At 36.5% G+C, this 22,284-nt stretch overlaps 1 protein-coding gene across 3 annotated transcripts in view; it reads left to right on the top strand.

Annotated features, from left to right (window-relative positions):
• Positions 1-11,926: 11,926 nt before the first annotated feature.
• LOC114046269 (interleukin-18 receptor accessory protein-like) overlaps positions 11,927-22,284 on the top strand; it is a 31,701-nt gene continuing 21,343 nt past the window's right edge. For 2 of the 3 annotated variants that reach the window (XM_027866555.1, XM_027866554.1), the window contains exons 1-5: positions 11,927-11,970; positions 12,144-12,343; positions 15,881-15,993; positions 16,561-16,879; positions 16,971-17,154. In XM_027866555.1, the coding sequence (XP_027722356.1) occupies positions 15,921-15,993; positions 16,561-16,879; positions 16,971-17,154 (576 nt within the window). In that variant the 5' untranslated portion in view covers positions 11,927-11,970; positions 12,144-12,343; positions 15,881-15,920. The remainder of the gene's footprint in view (positions 11,971-12,143; positions 12,344-15,880; positions 15,994-16,560; positions 16,880-16,970; positions 17,155-22,284) is intronic. The other variant, XM_027866556.1, reaches the window with a different exon arrangement.

The raw sequence follows: 22,284 nt of genomic DNA, 5'->3' as shown, positions 1-22,284 counted from the left end.
GTGGCCAACAGTAGATGACATTTTCTTTTACTTTCCTGAGAAAAAAGAAGTGTGAACTTCCTTATTTACTCCACACGTCAAAATACCTATTTTTTTCCTTCCTTCCTTCTCTCTAACCAGGATCAGATTAAGAAGTGTCCTTCTCTCTCTATCTCTCTCTCACTCTCTCTCTCTCTCTCTTTCTGTCTCTCTCTTCCCATACACATATATCTATATCTATACTTACACACATGTTTGTAGATGTATATAGGTACTTATATATAAAACATATTATGAGAAATCTCATATATGTAATATATGTATATATACATGCATACACACACATATATACATATAAAATGTTCCCAACAAATTCTTACTGATTAATGCCATCAGTTTTGTATTTAGATAAAAGAATAAAAGCTTCATTGACAAAATAATATTTTACACATCTATCAATTATCTTTTATCTTCCTTCCCTTTCTTGCTCCAACTTGACATTCAGCAGAGTTTTTTTTAATTTATTTTGTTTTATGAATTAGTCACTTCCCAACAAACAACCCTATCTCCCCAAACATATATTGTAGCTTCCCATAATAAACAGTTAAACAAAACTACTGAAAAGAGTAATTATATCTGATAGTCAGGAGAAGTTATTTTCCATATTTATAGTTCGTCATGTTTTAAGAAGAAGAACGTCTATCTTAAATTTAGAAATTTGATGTCATCACTGTCCATTGTTTTTTTAATCTGAGTTATGATGTCTTCATTGTGTATATTGTACCTGAGATTCACTTTCCAGACTTTTCATTAACTCATATGTTTTCTTTTATTTCTCAAAGTTCTTTATTTGCATCATAGCAGAGAAGCAGATAAGTAGAACATATTAAATAACCAAGATCTAGAAGCAATTAAAATAGCACAGTGTTAAACCTAAGAATATAAGCTTCTTGGGAGAGTAACTTTGCTTTACAAGAACTGCTGGGAAAACTGGACATTAGTTTGACAGAAAAGTGTTGGACAAGTGTCTTACGTTGTAAGTCACAATAAGTTTAGAATGGATAAATTATCTAACTATAGTATCATCATTAGGTTTAAAAAATATGCAGTTATCACTTGTAATGCATGGAAAGAATAAGAAAGAAATATAGTCCCTCCCCCAGGTATGTAATGCTTAAATTATTTAATTTTGGCTGTTTTGTATCCATCTGTTTGATGTAGAGCTATAGAGTGTTAGATCCTGAGTTAGAACAACCTGAGTTTGAATCCCACCTCTGACCTTTACATTGTCTCTAAGAATCAATTTTCTTATTTGAAAGACTCGATTTAATCTATGATCTTAGAGATCAGCAACTCCTCTAGTTTATGACCTTAGAGGATATTCTAGGGGTACAAAGAGGTTCAATAACTTGGTTCAGAAGACTTGAACACACATTGTCATACATTCAAGTCTAGTCAAGTCAACAAGCATTTATGAAGTGCTTGCTCTGTGCCATGCGCTGCTAAGAGCTGGGAATACAAAGAAATGAAAGATAAACAAACAAAAAATAATTCCAAGTTCTCAAGTCTAATGAAGGTAGACAGCATGTAAATAACTATGTACAAACAAGATATGTACAAAATAAATTGGAGATGATCACAGTGAAGGCAGTAGCATTAAAGGCGTTCAGGAAAGGTATTATTTTAGCTGTTAAGTTAAAAGAAGTCAGAAAGTCATGAGATGGAAATGAAAAAACCTAGGCATGGGGAACCATCAATCAAATGCGTAAAGTTAGGAGCTGAAGTATCTTGTTCAAGAACTAGCAAAGAGGACAGTGTCTTTGGATCATAGATTATGTGGAAGAGAATAAGGTTTAAGAAGATGGGAAATGAAGGATGAGGCCAGGTTATGAAGGGCTTTGAATGCCAAACAGGATTTTTTATTTGATCCTGAAGATGGAGTCTTTGGAATTTATTGAATAATGGGGTCAGATATGCTTTAGAAAGATCAATTTAACTGAATGGGATTGAGTGAAAGATGGGCTGGGTTGGGGTGAGACTTGAGTTGTAGAGACCAACCAGAAGACCATTGCAATAGTCTAGGTATGATGAGTGTGTTTACTAGCATAGTGGGAGTGTCAGAGGAAAAAAAGGGGGAATATATGAGAGATATGACAAAAATTGAATAAATAAGACTTGGCAACTAATTGGATATGGGGATGGGTGGGAGAGGAGTCAAGAATGACATCTAGGTTGTGATTTGGAGAATGGTGGCTTCCTTGACAGTAACAAGAAAGTCAGGAAAAGAGGAGGGCTTGCATGTTGGGGGTGAGGGGTGAGGAGATAATGAGTTCATTATGCATGTTCAGTTTAAGATATCTACAAGACATCTTGTTCAAGATGTTCAAAAGGCAGTGAGATGCAAGACTAGAGATCAGGAGAGAGGTTAGGGTTGGACAAATAAATATAAGAATGATTTGCATAGAGATGATCATCAAATCCATGGGAAAGGTTGATAACAGCAAGCAAAATAATTTAGAAGGAAAAGAGAAGAGGATCCAGGAAAGAGCCTTGGGGACACTTGGGATTAGTAGACTTGATCTACATGATTATCCAGCAAAGGAATTTGAGGAAAAAGAGTCAGAAAAGAAGGAAGCGGTTTTCCTGAAAAGTCACAAAAAAAGCCCATAAAAAGAAGAGATCATCAAGGAGAAAAAGGTGACCAATGTGCCAAAGTCTGCAAAAAAAAAGTTTTGAAGAATGAGGATTGAGAAAGGGCCAATAAATTTGAAGATTAAGAAATCATTGGTAACTTTGGAGACAGCAATTCAAGAATAGTCCATTATACAACACTTCAATAATCGTCAAACTCACATAGAAACAGGACCACTAAAACATATATAAGTATTCCTGCAGGTCACATACTGACTTAAAAATCCACAAATTAATATTATCTATGTTTTATTGTATTTTTATTTATTTTGTTAAATATTTTCCAATTGCATTTTAATCTGGTACAAGTTCACTTAGGAGTATTGTGGGCTACATGACACTTCTGCACTATACCACATTTTAGCCTTTCATTCAGTCTTTTAATACCATGAAAAGAGCTGCTAAAAATATTTCAGTATTTATTGGATCTTTCTTTCTGACATCCTTGGGGTTTGTTCCCAACAACGGGATTACTGGGTCAAAAAGGATGAACAACTTGGTACCTTTTCTCATAGAATTCTAAGGCATAACCCTTTTGAAAGAGTGTGGATCTCCATTATCACCCACACCAGTCATTAAAAACTTGAGTGCCTGGGAGATTAATCAATTTCAGATTTTTTAATATGTTCAATTTTATTGTTACCTGTATTCTCACAAATTGCAATCTGTAGGTACATGTGGTATACTGAAAACTCTAATTTTCATATGAACCAATTTCTCCAGACCTGCAAGAAGGTACAACACCAACATCTGAAAGAGGGTGAATTTTTTGGAGTCCTATGCCTTTTCTGTCACTATATATTTCTCCTGGTAATGCTCAATGATGTCTTTCTCTACCATGACAGCTGGATAACAGTCCATGGTGGCTGTATGTGTGTGTGTTGGAAGGAGGGGGACTTCCATTCAAATTCTTACAAATTCTCCTGGGACTTTTGGTAGCCACAACCATGACATGATTGCTTGTATGTCCAGTCCTATGAAATATGTGACTAAATATTCTATCAGGTAACCCACTGAGTTATTGGAACCTCTTATTTCCCCCTCTATCTCTGAGTACTGCTATCCTATATTTTGTAATGTTCCTGTTATAATCTAATGGATACAATGCCATCTTAGTGGTGTTATATACCATGATCAACATGGTTCACTTCTTTCTCTGTGTTGAAATGTCTACTATGACCAGTGACTTCCTCCATTTGATCTTCTCTCTCATATCATCTCCAGTCAGAGTCCCTAATTTACCTCATGTTTTGGACTGCTCTAATCCATTAAAGGTCAAGAAAATGGGACATGGCCTTAAAAGAAAGGTCCAAGTTTACTTCGGATGAAGAGTCACATGAAATCACTGGTTATCTTGAATAGGGGAGAAGAGTGCATAAAAGAATAAACAATTCTAAGGTGGGATATGGGATAATGGCAAACTTTACCTCATATCCATTAATGGGAGTAGGCTATTTAGAGAAATTTACCTTTGGGTATGTTTTTAGTTAGAATATATCCACAATCATACCTCCTACACCATTAGGTGATGATATAAACCCTACCAAATTCTCCTTTCCCTTTCCCTCTCTCTTTCTTTTGAGTAACTTGGGAAGATAACATTTTTCTACCCAAATAAATGCATGAGGATAGATGGAGATAAGGAAAATAGAAGAAAACTCCAGAAAACTTGAGGAACTACTCTCCTTCCTGTGCCTGACTCTCTATGAGTTACTTTATCAGCATCAATCATGATTGTCCTCTGGTTTTGATTAGGTGATCATATCCTTTCACTTCCTATAACTATAGAACATTGGCAGCTTTTGCTGAAGTTGGGGAGGAACTGGAAGAAGCTGAAGGAATTTTAATATTTATTCCCCATTCTTGATAAACCATTTGAAGTACTTTGTGTATATTTTTAATTTTGTCTTTCTCTCCCTGCGTCCTTTCTTCCAAATGACAATACTTGGTGCTAACCTAAGATAAGATTAGTTGCAAAGTGTAAATCATTAGTCATGGTGCTGAATCCACTGAAGACCTAGGTAACTTTTTTAATGTGCCTCTGGGCCACAAACTATTAGTAGAAAGAGTAGCAGCAACAGTTGCCTTGATGGTAACTCAAAATGATTTTCCCTCTTAACCCAGCAAGGAATCACCATTGCTTCCTTTTATACCCACCCTCCTCAATTCAACATCCTAAGGGAGTTAGTCAGAGTGGAAGTAATGAGAATCCTGGCTAAAACTTCTGGTGCTGGTATGGAATAGCCATGTCCTGCCTTTCATAAACCAGGGTGGGTGGGGTGCTCTAATAGGAATCTACTGATTTCATTGACTGGTACATGATGTGAAGAAAGCTAGATGACACAGTGGATAGAGTGCTGAACCTGAAGTCAAGAAAACCTAAATTCAAATCTGGCCTCAAACACTTAGCTGTGTGATCCTGGGCAAATCACTTAATTCCGTTTGCCTCAGTTTCTTCATCTATAAAATAAGCTGGAGAAGGAAATGGCAGACCACTCTAGTATCTTTGCCAAGGAAACTCCAAATAGGATCATGAAGACTGGGACACAGCTGAAATGACTGAAAAACAACAACAACAACATGTGACTATAAGGTGCTGGAAAATGGTCCTGGGTTACCAGAACCAATGGTATGTTGGTGGTCTTTACTGAATAATGACCTTTAGACCAGTTTTGGTGTTAGGAATTCTTAAAGTGGCCTGTCTTATCATGGGTCCCCTTTGGCAATTTGGTGAAACCTATGGATTCCTCAGAACAATGTTTCAAAAAGCAAAAATTGAAATACATACAATTACATCAGTCACTATGTATAGAATAAAGGTTTTCAAGGATTGGGCAGATACAAAGTTAAGACACCTGCCCTCACATAGCTTAATTTACGCATAGTTGTTTGCATATTGTCTTCTCCCTGAGTTTATGAGCCCTTGAGGCCAGGGTCTGTCTTTTATCTTTCTTTATATCCTCAGAATTTAGCACAGAGCCTGGAAAACAGTCCATACTTAATAAATGTTTATTCACTAATTGATTATAAAAATATGTTAAAAATTTGTGGACTTGAAGTTAAGAACTCTTGTTTTATACAGATATCTGAGCTGCATCATTCTCTCAAAACCCATATCCATAGCTGTGGGTTGAATTGATAATTAATTTATGACATTATGATAAGAGGGCTGGCACACCAGGTTCTTTGGGTACTCAAAGACCATGCTTGGGTTGTGAGAAATGGGGCAGCAATCACACTTTAGTAAGTAAGCCACAGAGACAGGCAGCAAGAAGTGGAGAGGGATATGGAGATGGTATGACTCAATACAGGGGAAATGGGATGGTGAAGGAAGGGAGCTTGAGGAAGAAGATAGGAGTGGGGAGGGGTGAGACAGAGAATAATACTCTTATAACCAAAGAATTGAGTTGAGAGCACTAGGTAGCATGGACTGAATAAAGATTGCAAGAGTTCTCAATGACCAGGAGTTTGAGGACTCATTTTTGTAGGGTTTTTTTTTTTTGAGAAACAGACCAACTCATATTTATGCTTCCTTGAGGTTGGTTCATTAATATCTTTAAATCATCTCAAAGTTATTGGTAAAACTTCAAAGTTGCATCTCAAAGTTATCAGCATCTTTTTGATTTTTTGCTGGTCTGGACCTGTAGTGATCTGGATTTTGTCTGGAATTTACATATTATAGAACCAGTTTTTGTCAATATGTTTTACAATTTGTAAATTATGCTACTTTGATCTTTGGGATGGTTTGTATGGGATTTCCAGGTTCTCCTTTGCAGTCTTATTTCCTGCTATTGCTTCTTTATACTAGCTACTATTAAAGTTACTATACTGACTAGGAGGAGGAGGGGGGAAGGTGGTTAGGAGGACCAGAACAAAATACGATTTTAACACATGGGTCCTGCTGCAATACCATATAAAACCCAGTTGCTGTACATAGATCCAACATTGGGATGTATCTCAAAGACAATGGGCACAGTAAGAACTTAATTAAATGGGAGTAGGAAAACATGGTTGTGTTGCAGGAGGGTGGGAGAGGGTCCAGAAAAATAGGATTGTAAAATCAGGCAGGAAGAAAGGTATACTCTCACTCATTTCAACCCTGTTTTGACAATTGCCTGAGTAATTCCAGGCTATACACCCAGAATTTGGTGTTAAAACTATGGGAGGGAGGTATATGCTCCCCTGATCAGATGAGCATTTCTCTGTTGCTTGTGGGAATTTTGACCTAACAATTAACACCAAGAAAACACAGGTTCTCCACCAGCCAGCCCCACACTATACACATGCGGAACCATTGGTTACAGCAAATGGAGAAATATTGAATGCTGTGGGTAAGTTCACTTATCTTGGGATACTTTCCAAGGATGTACGCATTGATGACGAGGTTGATGCATGCATTGCCAAAGCTAGCTCAGTGTTTGGGAGGTTCTGAAAGAAACAACCTTTTGGTCATATATATGTATTAGCTGCTTATATAGTTTAGATACCAGACCTCATCAGAGTATTTGCTTCATTTTCTTTCCATTTGACTGCTTCCCTTCTTATCCTAATTAATTTTGCTTATACAAAAGCCTTTGAATTTCTTACAATCTAATTTATCTAGTTCATCTTTTGTGATCACTACTGGCCCTTGTTTAATTAAGAATTCAAATACAATAGGGGAAGAATTCTTAATTAAATGAGGAGAGAAGAGAGTATAAAAGATAAAATAGGTAATTTTGATTGAATTAAATTGAAAAACTTTTATATGATCAATGGAGTTGGATAAAGAGAAAATTGGAATTGGAAAAATTTATAAATTTTCTCTGATAAAGTTCTAATATCCAAAGTATGTAGGGAATTTCATAAATATATAAAACCAAAGTCATTCACCACCAGCTAGGAACAAAAAATTCTCAAGAAAAAAGAATTGCAAACAATTAACAAACATATGAAAGAATGTTCTAAACCACAAAAGAATATAATGCATGTAAATCAAAACAACTCAAACACAGCAAATTGACAAAGATGACAAAAGAAAGAGTCACTACCCTGCCACCAAAGAATTCAAAGACAGAAAAAGGTCCCACATATATATTTTTTAAAAATATTCTTTTCAGGGGCAGCTAGGTGGCTCAGTAGATAGAGCACTGGCCCTGGAGTCAGGAGGACCTGAGTTCAAATCCGACCTCAGACACATAACACTCACTAGGTATGTGACTCTGGGAAAGTCAATTAACCCCAATTGCCTCACCAAAAAAAAAAATTCTTTTCAGCACTTTTTTCATACCCAAGAAAAAGAAGCAAAGTAGGTACCCATTGATAGAGGTCTAGCTAAATGAAATCTGGCACATAAATACAGTGGAATAGTACTGTCTTATAAAATAAAAAATTCAGAGAAACATGTGAAGATTTCTATGAACTGATATAGAGAGAAGTAAGAAGAAATAGGAAAATAATATATGCAATAACTGCAACAATGTAAGTGGAAAGAACAAAACAAAAAATGTATGGGAGGGAAGGAGGTCTACAGAGCTGTTGTGCTCACCTCATTGCTGTATGCCTGTGAAACCTGAATAGTATACCATTGACATGCCAGGAAACTGAATCATTTCCATTTAAATTGTCTTAGGAAAGTTCTAAAGATCACCTGACAAACTGAGGTCCTTTCTTGAGCTGAATTGCTAAGAATCCAAACCGCTACAAAGAACACAACTCTGATGGGCTGGCCAAGTTGTTAGAAAGTTAAATATACTGTGAGGCCTACTACTGCATATTCATGTTTTTTTATTCTGCTTATTATTTTTGCTGTGCTGGTCATAAATTCTATTCTCCTCCACATTTCTCTTCTAATTATTCAGGAACAATATGAGAGCATGGAACCATGCTCTCAACTCCCACTGTCTCATCAAATATTGGATCATTTTACTTTGTTTTGCAGTATTTATTCACAGGTACTTGAACTATTTTACTACACGTGGAGGCCAAATTTCCTTCTGTTTTTCCTATTGATTTATCTGTTTACATTCAAGATCTTTGAGATTTCTTCTTCCTGATTCAATCCTGATTCCCTTCCCTCTGATTGTGTTTTCCTTGGGGGCTGGATAGTAAAATGTCTTAATCTCCTCCCACTCTGGGCAATTCACAGATCACCAACTTTCATCTCTACCTCAACTGATTTTGGGGCCAGAACTGGCCCTAGGTAAATATTGTGCTCTTCCTTCGGGCTTGGTGGAGTGTTGCACAGCAATCCATACACACACTACCACAAACAGTGGTCCTATTCCCTCCATTTGTTGTTTCTTTGGCTCAGCACTGGCAGTTAAAAGCTTGCTAGCACAAACAGTGCTGAGTCTGCTTTCTCCAGAACCTGCAGTTCAGAAATACCAGCAGTTGAGAGCTTTGCTGTATTGGTGCTTCTGGGTTGCATCCCCCAGCAGGCTTTTATCCCTGAAGAGCAATGGACAAGCCAGATGTTGAGGCCCAAGGAAACTTTCACTGTCTAGAACTGGATTCTCTATGACACTGGAAAGAGGGAGAGGGGACCGTAGTGTAAGGATAGGTTTTGATGTAAGCCTGTGTTGTGGCCTGGGATGCTAGTGCATCCTTCCTACTGGTAAAATGGGAGATAGGGGAGGAATGCTGAGTAAGCTTAGAGTCAGTGAATAGCAATTCCTTTTTTATAACCTTCTTTTGGATTCTTGGTGTCTTAGACCATGAGAACAGCTGAAATTGCTTTATCTTTGGCACAGTTTGAGAGGTTATAGATATTGGAGAAAATGTCTAGCCTACCATCCTGTTGCTTACCTAATCCAAAAGTCACCCATATTGTTTATAGTTCTTTTCTTAACAAAAAGAACTTCTGTAAATATATTCATGCATATTTTTCCATTCCCTCTGTCTTTTACTTCTTTGAGACATATGCCTAGTAGTGTTATTTCTGAGCCAGAGTCTAGGTAGCTTCTTGATTTTTTGGAGTATATGCAAACTGTTTCCCAGAATATACTAGGTCACCTTCATCTCTATTTTTCTTCCATTCTTTCCCTTGAGATTCTTGACTCTTTGTTCCTCTGGATGAGTTTTGTTATTATTTTGTTAAGTTCTATAAAGTAACTCCATGGTAATTTTAAAGTTTTCCCAATACCATTATTATTCTTAAACTCAATTTGACAAGATTAATTAAGCATTGCTTGCGTGCAAGGTTATAGTATTTGCTAAGAACAGGGGATACAAACACAAAAAGAAAGAAAAGAAGTTACCTCTGCCCTCAAGAAGTCCACATTTTCCTGGGAGATTAGGGTATGAACAAAAGTTAAGTAAATAAAAAGTACATACAAAGTTATGTAATGTAATTTCAAGAGTTAGAGAACAATAACTACCAAAAGGAATTAGGAAGGGCCTCAGAGAGAAGGTGGCACTGAGCTGAGTTTTGAAGGAAGCTGTTACTCTAGTTGACTTGGCAAATACATGAAGGTAATTTTCTTCCGCTCCATCCCACTTCCATTTAAAGCTTCTAGGAGAGTTGTGATGTAAGATAGAAGTGTCTGGAGAACCTGGGGAGGATACACAGATATCTATAACCGATTCTCATTGGCTAACGACATGGCAAATAGGAAGCTTTTTGATTGGTTGCGGATGCACTTAAAAGGCCTGAGTCAGTACTGATCTGGTCTCTTACCTTGCTCTGTTCTGGTAGTTTGACTTCATTCAAAATGTTTGGTGAGAGACAATGCTATATAGGGAAAGGCCTTCCCCAGGAAAGTCATGGACTTCAGTCCTTGGTCTTTGTGTTTGTTCTTCTTTGTTCTAGGTAATGGCATATCTGTTCTCATGACCTTTAGAAAGTCAGGTAGGAGCCTTAGCATCCCAGAATTCTGGCACAGCATACATGCCTCAAGGGACAAAGGATAATCTTTGAGAGATATGTGACCTACTCTAGTGGTAGCTGGGAAGAGGACTCATCCATCAGCCATACCTTATCTGGGTGAATGTGATGGAACCAATTTTATGTGGGAATTGAGTTAAAAGTGTGTTCCCAATGTGTTGGAAGGAATGCTTTTATATTTGTTCTCACTGTATTTTCAGAGTAAATAACCTTTCATGAAAGCTAAATGATGTTAAGTGGTTAAATGGAACTGAGCACTACTCACTGGCCCCTAATATCAAGAGGAGAACACAGGAGATGGAGGATCTAGCTGATGGAAGTAGAGAAAAGAGATACCTCAGCCCTTCAGGTACCCTGAAAGCCTGAGGGGCTGATGTAGCAGCCAGAGTATACTTACTACACCCATTTGCCCTTCCCCTTTCCCTCAGGGTTGCGACCTGTAGCAAAACTCGCTTAGAATGTTCTGCTATACCAGTCACATGCTTTATGCAAGATTATATTCCTAGATCAAACTGCCTACTTATTTCCCTGGTGGCTCAGTCAACGGGGCTCCATTGAAAGTTTTATTTATCCAAAGCACTCTTCTCATCTTTTCTCTTACTTTTCTTCCTCCATTTTTGTAGATCGCTAGGGAAATCTTTGTAAATAGTTCTCATTTGCCTTTTCTTATAATAGCTCAATTGCCTTTGACTACTGTCAATGGCTTTCTGCTAGAGTCTCAAAACAAATAGAACCTGGTCAGCTGTTGTCTGCCAGGGCATCTCAGGTGGAATGCAATTAGAAGTCACTGTACTCTTTCTTCTTCTATGTCTCCCACTAAAAGGATTTGGGGATGTAGGTAGGATTTTACAAACTTCCTCCTTTCTTTCATTTTGCTGTCCCTGTTCCTTCGTATGCATGTAGGTACTATAATTTTATTTATTCACCAGGTTACTAAATGTTTGTAAATTATCTTTAGAAGCTGTATAGAAGCCTCCTAATTACATCATCCGTTGTGAATGTTTCATTTTTTTAATAGAAATTGTAAAAACTGTCAAGATTTTGTTATGTAAAAGTTATTTCCCTTCCTGTAAAACCAACTAACCAAACAAAAAAAAGAAACCCAAAACTGAAACACCAAAAAACCCTAACCAAATGAATCAAACAATTACTTCATATGAGAGGTATTGAAAGGGATTTTTCCTCCTCATTTGTTTGCTTTTGATATGAAAAAAATACCAGAAGAAGCTTATTCAATCTTGAGGTTACAACTTACATACATGTTCTTCAGTTAGTATTACAAGAAAATAAAAACCACATTTGAGAAAGGGTCTGTACTGAGGAATTTCCTCTAAAGGAAATAAGCATATATACTCTTTCATTTTAACCAGACCACACATCTTATCAGACTGAATCGGATGGCCAGAGACAGCATTTGTAGATGTTCATCTTTTAAGGTTTTAAAATATCTGACATTTCCTCTGCTTGATGGAAGAATAGCGAATCTAGTTTTATACAAAATGACCATTTGGTTGAAAACAACCCCTTTTAGGGGCATGTTTAAGACTGAAGTTAGTATTCTTGCTGGCTAATTGAAGGTTTCATAATAACAGTTCCTTTCTTTCTACAGGTCTAACTTATCAACATCAAACCCTAAAATTTAGGGTTTTCTCCAATATGTTCTCTCATCCTGGCTATGAAAAATATGGGATTCTGTGAAAATGGATATTCCCACATGCTTCTCATCAGTTGCATCACCTTGAAATGACTGAAATAGAAAGGAAATACAGCTCTCTCTGCTTTTCTCATGTCTCACTATTGGTAACTAAGGTAAGACAATTGTTACCCACCATTCAATTTTGGGTGCTACTAGTAAAATGCCCATGAGCAAAAGACTTGGGCAGTGCTGGCAATAAATGGAACATCTCCAGGCTACTTTTCCTATTAGTAAAGTGTTGTAGCAGACAAGAAGTACCCATAACTAGGGTGCACATACACTGTACACTCTTTTTATGAATATAGATTATTCTACATTTTTATGAATATTTTTGAATAAAGAATGTTTTGAGGAATTAATAGGGAAGATATTAGATTATACATGGACTCACGATGTCTAAATTAGATTATTCACATTAGAGCTTATCAATTCTTTGATGGCAGGGATTGTGCTTCCTCTCATGCAATAGGTATAAATAGGATATGATGGACCCAATATTAGAGTTGAATTTTCTCACTATTTTTACACAGATCACTTCTCCCCAAATCTGTTCCAACCCTACTTTTAAAAAGCAAGCAAACAATAACAACAAAAAAAGATAAAATATTCTATTTAAAAAATCCACTAAAATGTTTTCTGTGTATTCATCAAAACCATCTTCAGGCAAAATCCTTCTTTTATGTCCTGTAGTCTTCCCTTTTATTTCTGTCTGTCATCTTTCCCACCTTTTTCAAGCTCTTTTTCTCTTTCTTTTCTCATTTAAAAAATTATTCTCATGAAATGATGTTATATTCATTTTTATTTTATAAATATTTGTTCATTATACACTCTGTAGGAGGCATTGAGGTCAGTTACTTAGATATTTATGATTTTAAGACATTTCTCCCAGGTTTATTTGCATTTTCAGCCTTATCTCTGGCTTTAAAATGAAGGAATTTCCCATGTCATATATTAGAGGAAAGCAAAGGTATCTTACAGAGTCCCTAAAATCAAACCATGTAGGTGGCCACCTACTCTGTCTGTCATTAAAGCTGCCCTTTATATTCATGCATGTAGAGTACAACTTAATTTAACTGGTGCGTCCCAGTGTTTTACTTCACGCCATGTGTTTGTTGCATATGAGCTTTGAGTTTATATTAGGGAATCTTTTAAAAACTACCTCATAATAGTGGGAGAAGGGCAGCTAAGTGGCACAGTGGATAGAGAACTGGGCTTACAGCCAGGAAGACTCATCTTCATGAGTTCAAATCCAACCTCAGACACTTACTAGCTGTGTGTCCCTGGACAAGTCACTTAACCCTGTTTGCCTCAGTTCCTCATCTGTGAAATGAGCTGGAAAAGGGAATAGTGAGTCATTCTACTATCTCTGACAAGAAAACCCCAAACTAGGTCACGAAGAGTCAGACACGATTGAAATCACTCAACAACACAAAATAGTGGTAGAAGTGGTAGAATCCCTTCAAAGGAGACCTTGTCATGTAAGAGATTTAAAAAAACAGCAAAGAAAATGATTAAGTTTCATTCTCCATCTCTTCATTGTCTCCACAGAAGTAAAGAATTGTAGACAGTTTAAGATGGCAGAAAGAATCCTAGAACTTGCGTGTGTGTGTGTGTGTGTGTGTGTGTGTGTGTGTATGTGTGCATGCATGCATGACTGCATGCTTATGTGTATTGGGGGAATGAGTCAATAATCAAATTTTGAACTGTGCTAACTACACTACTGATTCCTAATTGGAAGAGACTATTTGAACTTGAGATGATCATCAAATGGATTCTCTATCATTTAAAGTTATTTAAGGTGTCCTACATGCAGTGTTGTAGGCTCTGTATAGCAAAAAGTCAGACTTTTTCATGCATTGAAATGTTATGATGAATCTGGTTTTTGGTTCTTTGTAAGTTGTACTTATATTTGGTACCATTTGGTAGCCTTTGTATTTATCATGGTATTCTGACCCTTTCACTCATTTAACTTTTCTAAGTTTGTAAAATCGGTTTGAAATAGATAGCATTCTCTTGTTAGTATTTGAGATGATTAGAACTAGATTCGCATTGCACATTTTTTTCTTAAAACATAGCTATATGATATTAATTTCTGCTTGTAATGCCTGGTTAATATAACTCATTGGAACACGTGTGGGTGCTTATTTTTTTTGAGCTAGGGTTATGTGGCCTCATTTGCATTTGCATATGTATTATTATTTTTTTAATGTTGTGCCACTTGGTGAAGGTTGGTGAAGATGGTGGTTATCTATTGACCAAGAGCTTAAACTCTGTCACATTTTTAGTTTCTTTAAGTTTATTTTTTGCTATGTGAAAGGAAGAAGAGTTGTTCAGGAGAAAGAGTACTTGATCTGGTGTCAGAAGACCTGGGTTCAAATCCTGACTCTGTTACTACTTGTGTGATCTTTAACATGTTACCTTCTCTGTCTGGGCCTCAGTTTTCTCATTTCTAAAATGAAGGAATTGACCTGATAGTCTCAAAGTTCCCTTCCAGTTCTAAGTTTCTGAGCCAATACTCATATGACTGCATTATATAATCTGAAAAAATTCAAGTACTATTTGTAGAACCAGTTTTGAATTTCATATTGAAATGCTACAAAAGACAATAGATCAATCATCAACAACACAAAACCCTATAGAAAAACTTTCAGTTTAGCACAAGTTGTTTCTGTTTGTAATTTTCCTTGAAATTGTATGAGTTTTAAAAATTTATAGAATAAATGCATGAAATGAAAGAACAATGGAAAATTAGGGTCAGCAGACTAGGCTGGATGAACTTTAAATATCTTCTAGCTCAAAGATTCTGTGATATATTTTCCTAATGCCAGTAATTAGAATTGAGTCATATCCACTTTAGACTGAAGACACAGATCATAAAAACTTTGAACTTGAAAGGTGGAAGGAACATGAATTCATATTGTACAATCCTTCCACTTCATAGATGAGGAATGAGAGGTCTAAAAAGTTTATATGATTTGCCTAAGGTTGTGCAGCTGGTTATGACCAATAAGAAATAATCTGGGAATACCTAAGGAACCATATTCTGATGAAAAAACAGTAAGAATTCATACATTTATTGGCCATTAATATAATTCACCTTTTTCTCTCTCCACTTTTAAACCGCTTTTAGACTTTTACCTCATTATTAGTTTGTACAAATGTCATCTCAACCTCCAGTTTTATTATGGGCATTCTGACATTTTCTTTAGCTATAGTCATCTCTTTAGAAAACCACCATCTAGGACCTTCCAAAGGATCAATGGAAACAATCTTTCTAAATGAGAAAAAGTTCAAAAAGAAATATAGCCTCCTCAAAATGGAAAAATTTTAAAGGGTTAATGCTATAATGGAGTTTTTGATGCATTCCCTTCATACATACATACATACATATATCTATCTATATATATATATATATATATAATATGAAACTATCATATACCATTTAGAATGTCACAGTCACATTGTTTTTTCCAATAAAGCATTGTGCATAAGAGCCCATTCTCGTAGGTCTTGTTAACCCAGAACTTCCTGTGTGACTTTTGTTGTGAAATTGGCCTCTATTTCCTCATTTCCCATTTCTCACTTTAGAGAAATGAAGGTGATTATGAAGGCTAAGACCTAATTCACTCTGTATTGTGATCTTTCAATAGCATAGATATACTGAAACAAAGCAAGAAAACTGAAAACACAATGCTTTCTTTGTATTGCATCTTTCTTTGGCTTGTCCTAAGGGTAGGAGTCAAAGGAGCCTCGGATCTGTCAGGTAAGGAAATACCTTTCATTTTCCATATTGTGGTGAAAGTCCAAAGTGATAGATGATATATCAATACAACTAATATGTTATATTCATTCACATGATTTCCACTCCCTTTAAGAAGAATTTTTTAAAACTCCTACAGTAGGAAAAGAGGAAGAAAATATTGGGAAAGAATTATTTCTAGCTGCTATAGTGAACAGTTACATTGGGATACATTTGCAGCAAATAAGAGATTAGTGAAGGCAGTCAAAAACCACAAGCCATGGTTAGGCTGTCTATCTCTTACTTTTAGTATATTGAGCAGTTCAATGTATTCAAATGCTTTTAGTGAGCTTTCAAAGACATAATTGCCATGCCTGAAAGTGTAGCAGTTCTTTGTTAAAGTACTATATGTAGGGGGAAAAAAAGTTTTATTTTGAGGAATATGCATAAGCATATAAGTATCTTGCAACCGAGATTAAACTGCTATCAAATCAGATTGTAGAAGATATTGGTATACTTATCAAACGGAATCTGACTATGAACTTCATCCTCTTACAAGTTTCTACAGTTATCTGTTACTCTCTTTTTCAGGATGCCCTTCTACAGAAAACACCTGGAGATACCGTGCAAGGAGTGGAGAGAAGTTTTTATTATTCTGTGATGTTCCTAAACCAGGTCTCTGCAAAAAGAGAAATGTTTCAATGAGACAGATGTGTGGTGGAACTTTGTGCCAAAGGGTCCAGTGGTACAAACAACCTCAAAATGGATCACAACCATATGCTATTCAGAATGACCACCCTCACATCACATGGGAAAATAATTTACTTCAGTTTTCACCAATTGGTATCAATGATGCTGGGTCTTATATTTGTGCAATCAAATATAAGCCAAAGGCAATAAAGGAGTCCAGGTAATGCTCATTCCTATCTGAAAATACTATCTAATCTTTGTTTTATTTTGATACAGTAAATGTGTTTACTGGAGCTTATTATCTTTTCCAGAAAATCGAAGGAGGTAACTTGTTTTCTTAATATAACTGTAGAAGTTCAGCCAAAGGAAAAGACACCCTGTATGGACTCTGTAAAAAATGAGCTCTATCTTCTCATTGGTAGCACTGATTCAGTTCCTTGTCCTGGGGTGAACTGTGAGGGAGATTTACAAAGGCAAGACGTGACTTGGTACAAGGTAAGAATGACTGAATTGTGTCACCAAGAGACATCAAGTATAAAACACAAGCACCATTCTCATAATGAGCAAGTTAAAGACTTAAATATAGGATCTCTAAATTCTACAGAGTTGGCCCTATAGTAGACCCAGAAGACTAAAACTCTGATGCCAAGGTGACTGGTTCACCTTTAGTACTTACATAGAATTGTGCAAAGAGTGCCAAAAGATCTCACCTTTAGAGTCATGTCTTTAGGTAAAGTACCATCTCTAGAATATCTTGGTTGAAATGTAAATATTCTATAGGGAAAGATAATCCATGAACCCATTAGCATATGTTAATTTAGCCCAGCTTAATTTATCAGATAATTAATTGTCACCTGAGTAAGCAGAAGGTAGGACCTTGAAGGAGTGGAATATGTGTTTGAAGGAAAGGTCATGAGGTTAGGCACAGCCCAGGACAGAGGAGAATATAGAGAGAAAAGAAGGCCCAGTAGAGAACTTTGGGCACATCCACGGTTAGGTGGCATGATATGGAAGATGAAACAGCAAAGGAGACTGAGAAGAGTTGTCAAACAGATTAGAAAGATATTAGGAAAAATTGAGTGTCATGAAATTCCAGAAAGAAAAAGTATATCCAGGAGGAGAAGGTGGTAAACAGAGTCAAATGCTGCAGATAGGTTAGGAAATATGAGGACTGAGAAAAGACCATCAGGTCTGCCAGATAAGAGATTGTTGGTAACTTTGAAGGGAATAGTTTCAGTTGTGTGAGGAGGTGGGCAGCCAGATTGCAAAGTATTGAAGAAAGAATGAAAGGAGAGGAAGGGAAAGAAAGCTTTTTCTAGGGATTTGGAAAAGAGAGGAAACATTAATTTTCTTACATTATTGAATTAATGCAACAAAAACAAGAGGCTATAGACCACAGTAAGTATTGCACATTTTTGCTTCCGGTTACGAGGTAAGTTAAGTGAGAAGGATGATTACTAACTGTATAATGCCTCTGATTAGGAGAGTAAATTATGAGAACAGCATTATGGTGCACGCCTGTAATGCCTACTTTTGAGGTTTTATGAATCATTGAATATAGGGGTTCTGAGATGCAGTAGGGCAATAGCCTAAAGGGTGTACACAATAAGGTTGAGACTAATGTGGTGAACCTTCAGGAACAGAGGGGCAAACTGGCCCATTTTAGAAAAGCACGGTAGGTTAAGGCTTATGTGTTCATGAGTGGCTACTGTACTTCTAGTCCAAGAAAGATAGGGAGACTCGATCTTAAAAGGAAAAAAAAGATCATGAGAATAGCAAAACTTTAGTTGAGGTACTGGGAGAACAGTTAGAATTCGTAGCATCATTAGTAGATGTCATTGTGAAACTCATTTTGAGATTCAATCTAAGTACAAATTAATGATTGATAATCAGTGGCATATTTTGGTCATAGTTGGATTTTTCTAGTCTTTTATAACCATTTTCATTGTTTTTGTTGCAAGAGTTCCTGCATATCTAGTTCTATCACTTCTCCATCTCCAGTCCCCTTCTTCCCTGAATCCCTGTCAACTTAGAAATGGCAAGTCACTTAGTGAAACCTTTTGGTACCATTCATTTTCAAAGCAGCAACATGGTACAGCAGAATGAACATTGGATGGGACTCAGAGGATCTATGTTCAAATCCTACACCTGCTTATTACCAGTGTGACTGTACACAAATCACTTCCCTTTTCTGGGGTTCAAGGATGATAGAATTAAAGTAGATGATCTCTAAGATTCCTTTTAACTCTGAACCTGTGATACTATGTAGGTATATGCTGGTAAAACATTAATAACTGGCTCTCCAAATAATAAAACATATGTAGGACACACCTTTAAGTTTAATCTTCATTGTTAACATTTTCTTCGTTGTGTTCTTAAGTCTAAATAATCAACAAAACAATAAAACTTAACAACCAGTTCTGCCAGTTCAAGCTGGCTCCAGCACTCCTTTTTAAAAAATAGCATTTTCTTTTTTCTAATTACATATAAAGACAATTATTACATTCATTTTTTTCAATTTGAGTTCTAAATTTTCTTCCCTCCTCTTTCACTATCCCCTCTCTAAGATAGTAAGCAATTTGATATAGGTTATGTATGTGCAATCATGTAAAACATAGTTCCATGTTAGTTATGTTGTGAAAGAAGGAACAGGACAGAAGAAAAGAACCACAAAAAAAGAAAGTGAAAATAATGAAAATAGTATGCTTTGATCTGCATTCAGACTCCATCAGTTCTTTCTATGGATGTGGATAGCATTTTCCTTTGTGAGTCCTTTGTACTTGTCTCGGATCGTAGTATTGCTGACAAGAGCTAAGTCATTCACGGTTGATCATGGTACAATGTTGCTGATGCTGTGTATAATGTTCTCCTGGTTCTGCTCATTTCACTCAGCATCAGTTCATATAAGTCTTTCCAGGTTTTTCTGAAGTCTGCCTGCTCATCATTTCTTATAGCACAATGTATTCCACTACATTCATATACCATAACTTGTTCAGCTATTCCCCAATTGATGGGCATCCCCTCAGTTTCCAATTCTTTGCCATTACAAAAAGAGCTGTTGTAAATTTTTTTTGTATATGTAGGTCCTTTTCCCTTTTTTTGTGATTTCTTTGAGATACAGACCTAGTAGTGGTCTTGCTGGATCAAAGGGTATGCACAGTTTGATTGCTTTTTGGGCATAACTCCAAATTGCTTTCCAGAATAGTTAGATCAGTTCACAACTTCATCAGCAATGCATTAGTGTTCCAATTTTCTTTTTTTTCTTTTTTTAAATTTTTTTTAGTGTCCCAATTTTCCCACATCCTTTCCAACATTCATCAATTTTTTTTTTCTGTCATATTAGCCAATCTGATAGTTGTAAGGTGGTACCTCAGAGTTGGTTTCATTTGCATTTCTCTAATCAATAGTGGTTTAGAACATTTCTTCATATCACTATAGATAGCTTTGATTTCTTCATCTGAAAACTGCCTGTTTCTATCCCCATTTATTAGTTGGGGAGTGTCCAGCACACTCTTGATCTTATGATCCCCATAGCTCCTTATCACCCCTAGCCTCTGGAAGTACCTCTTCCCTTCTCTGCTCACCATCATTTCCACTTAACCGCTGAAGCCTCTGACATTGCAGATCCTCTTTCCTGAGACACAAGAGCTGACATTAGTGGTCTGTGGCTAAGAGAGTCTTCTTTGCAAATGGGGAAGATGGGAAGAGAAAATCCTCAAACTCATCAGAATGAGGAAAAATAAATTCTTAGCCTGGAATCCTAAGCAAGTTCTCCCTTAGAAATATTGTTCCTAAGGGTTTAGAACACCTTCATCATTTTGATCCTTTAGTTCTCTGGATGCACACATTTCTCATTTTGTATGTCTTGACTTCTCCACCCACTTTTCAGCTTTCCTTTTGCATATTATCTTTCCTGTATTATATTGTAAGCTTTTTGAGGGCAAGAGTCTGTGTTTTGCATGTTTGTATTCCTAGTACTTAGCACATTTCCTAACACATAATAAGTGCCTTCTGTCACTATATCTTCCTCCCATCTCACACGATTAGTTGCCCTTACTCCTTACTGAGACTAACTTCTCTTCTTGTTAAGGTGACCCTGTTCCATTCAGCCTCCTGTAACATATTGCCCCCTCTATCATGCCCATTCTTTCACATATTTTCAAACTTTTTCTTTCTATTGGCTTATTTTCCCCTATCCTGAAAAAAACTTTCCCTTAATCCTTTCATCCCCACTAACTATTGCCCTATATCTCTTCTGCTCTTCATAGCTAAACTCATGGAAAAGCCTGTCTATAATGGATGCCTTCACTTTCTCTCCTCTCACTCGCTTCTTCATTATTTGTTTTTTTATTTATGTATTTATTTTTAGTTTTCAACATTCACTTCCACAAGATTTTGAGTTCCAAATTTTCTCGTCATCTCGCCCCTCCCCACACCCCAAGGCAGCATGCATTCTGAATACCCTTTCCCCTAATCTGCCCTCCCATTTATCATTAGGCCCTTCTCATCCCCTTCCCTTTCTATTTTCCTGTAGGGCAGAATAAATTTCTATTTCCCAGTTGCATGTGAAAACAATTTTTAACATTTGTTAAAATTTTGGGTTCCAGATTTTTTCCCTTCCTCCCTCCCCACCCAACCTCATTGAGAAGGCAAGCAATTCAATATAGGTTATACATGTATAGTCATGCAGAACACTTCCATAGTAGTCAGGTTGTGAAAAACTAACTATATTTCCCTTCATCCTATCCCACCTCCCATTTATTTTCTCTTTTGACCCTGTCCCTCCTCAAAAGTGTTTGCTTCTGATTACTCCCTCCCCCAACTGCCCTCTCTTCTATCATCCCCCCTTACTTTCTTATCCTTTTCCCCCTCTATTTTCCTGTAGGGTAAGATAGATTTTGATACCCAATTGAGAGTGTATGTTTCCTTAAGCCAAATCTGATAAGAATAAGTGAATCTTATTCCCTCTCACCTTCCCCCAATTCCCCTCCACTGTAAAAGCTTTTTCTTGTCTGTTTTATGTGAGATAATTTACCCCATTCTATCCTCCCTTTCTCCTTCTCCCAGTATAATCCTCTCTCACCCCTTAATTTTATTTTCTAGATATCTCTCCATTTTCAACTCACCCTGTGCCCTCTATCCATCCATCCATCCATCCATCTATCCATCTATCCATCCATCCATCCATCCATTCATCTACCTATATCTATATCTACATCTATATTTATATCTATATCTATACATACATACACATAATTTTTCCCTCCAACTACCCTAATACTGACAAAGGTCTCGTGAGTTCCAAATATCATCTTTCCATGTAGGAATGTAAAGAGTTCAACTTTAATAAATCCTTTATGATTTCTCTTTTCTGTTTACCTCTTCATGCTTCTCTTGAATCTTGTATTTGAAAGTCAAATTTTCTATTCAGCTCTGATCTTTTCATCAAGAATATTAGAAAGTCTTCTATTTCACTGAATGTACATTTTTTTCCTCTGAAGGATTATATTCAATTTTGCTAGGTAGGTGATTCTTGGTTGTAATCATATCTCCTTTGACCTCTGGAATATCATATTCCAAGCCTTCTGGTCCCTTAATGTAGAAGTTGCTAAATCTTGTGTTATC

The sequence above is a fragment of the Vombatus ursinus genome, unplaced genomic scaffold, assembly GCF_900497805.2.
Source record: "Vombatus ursinus unplaced genomic scaffold, bare-nosed wombat genome assembly UNPS02014781.1, whole genome shotgun sequence".
In the NCBI taxonomy this organism is placed as follows: Eukaryota; Metazoa; Chordata; class Mammalia; order Diprotodontia; family Vombatidae; genus Vombatus; species Vombatus ursinus.
This window is presented reverse-complemented; position numbering and strand designations above follow the sequence as displayed.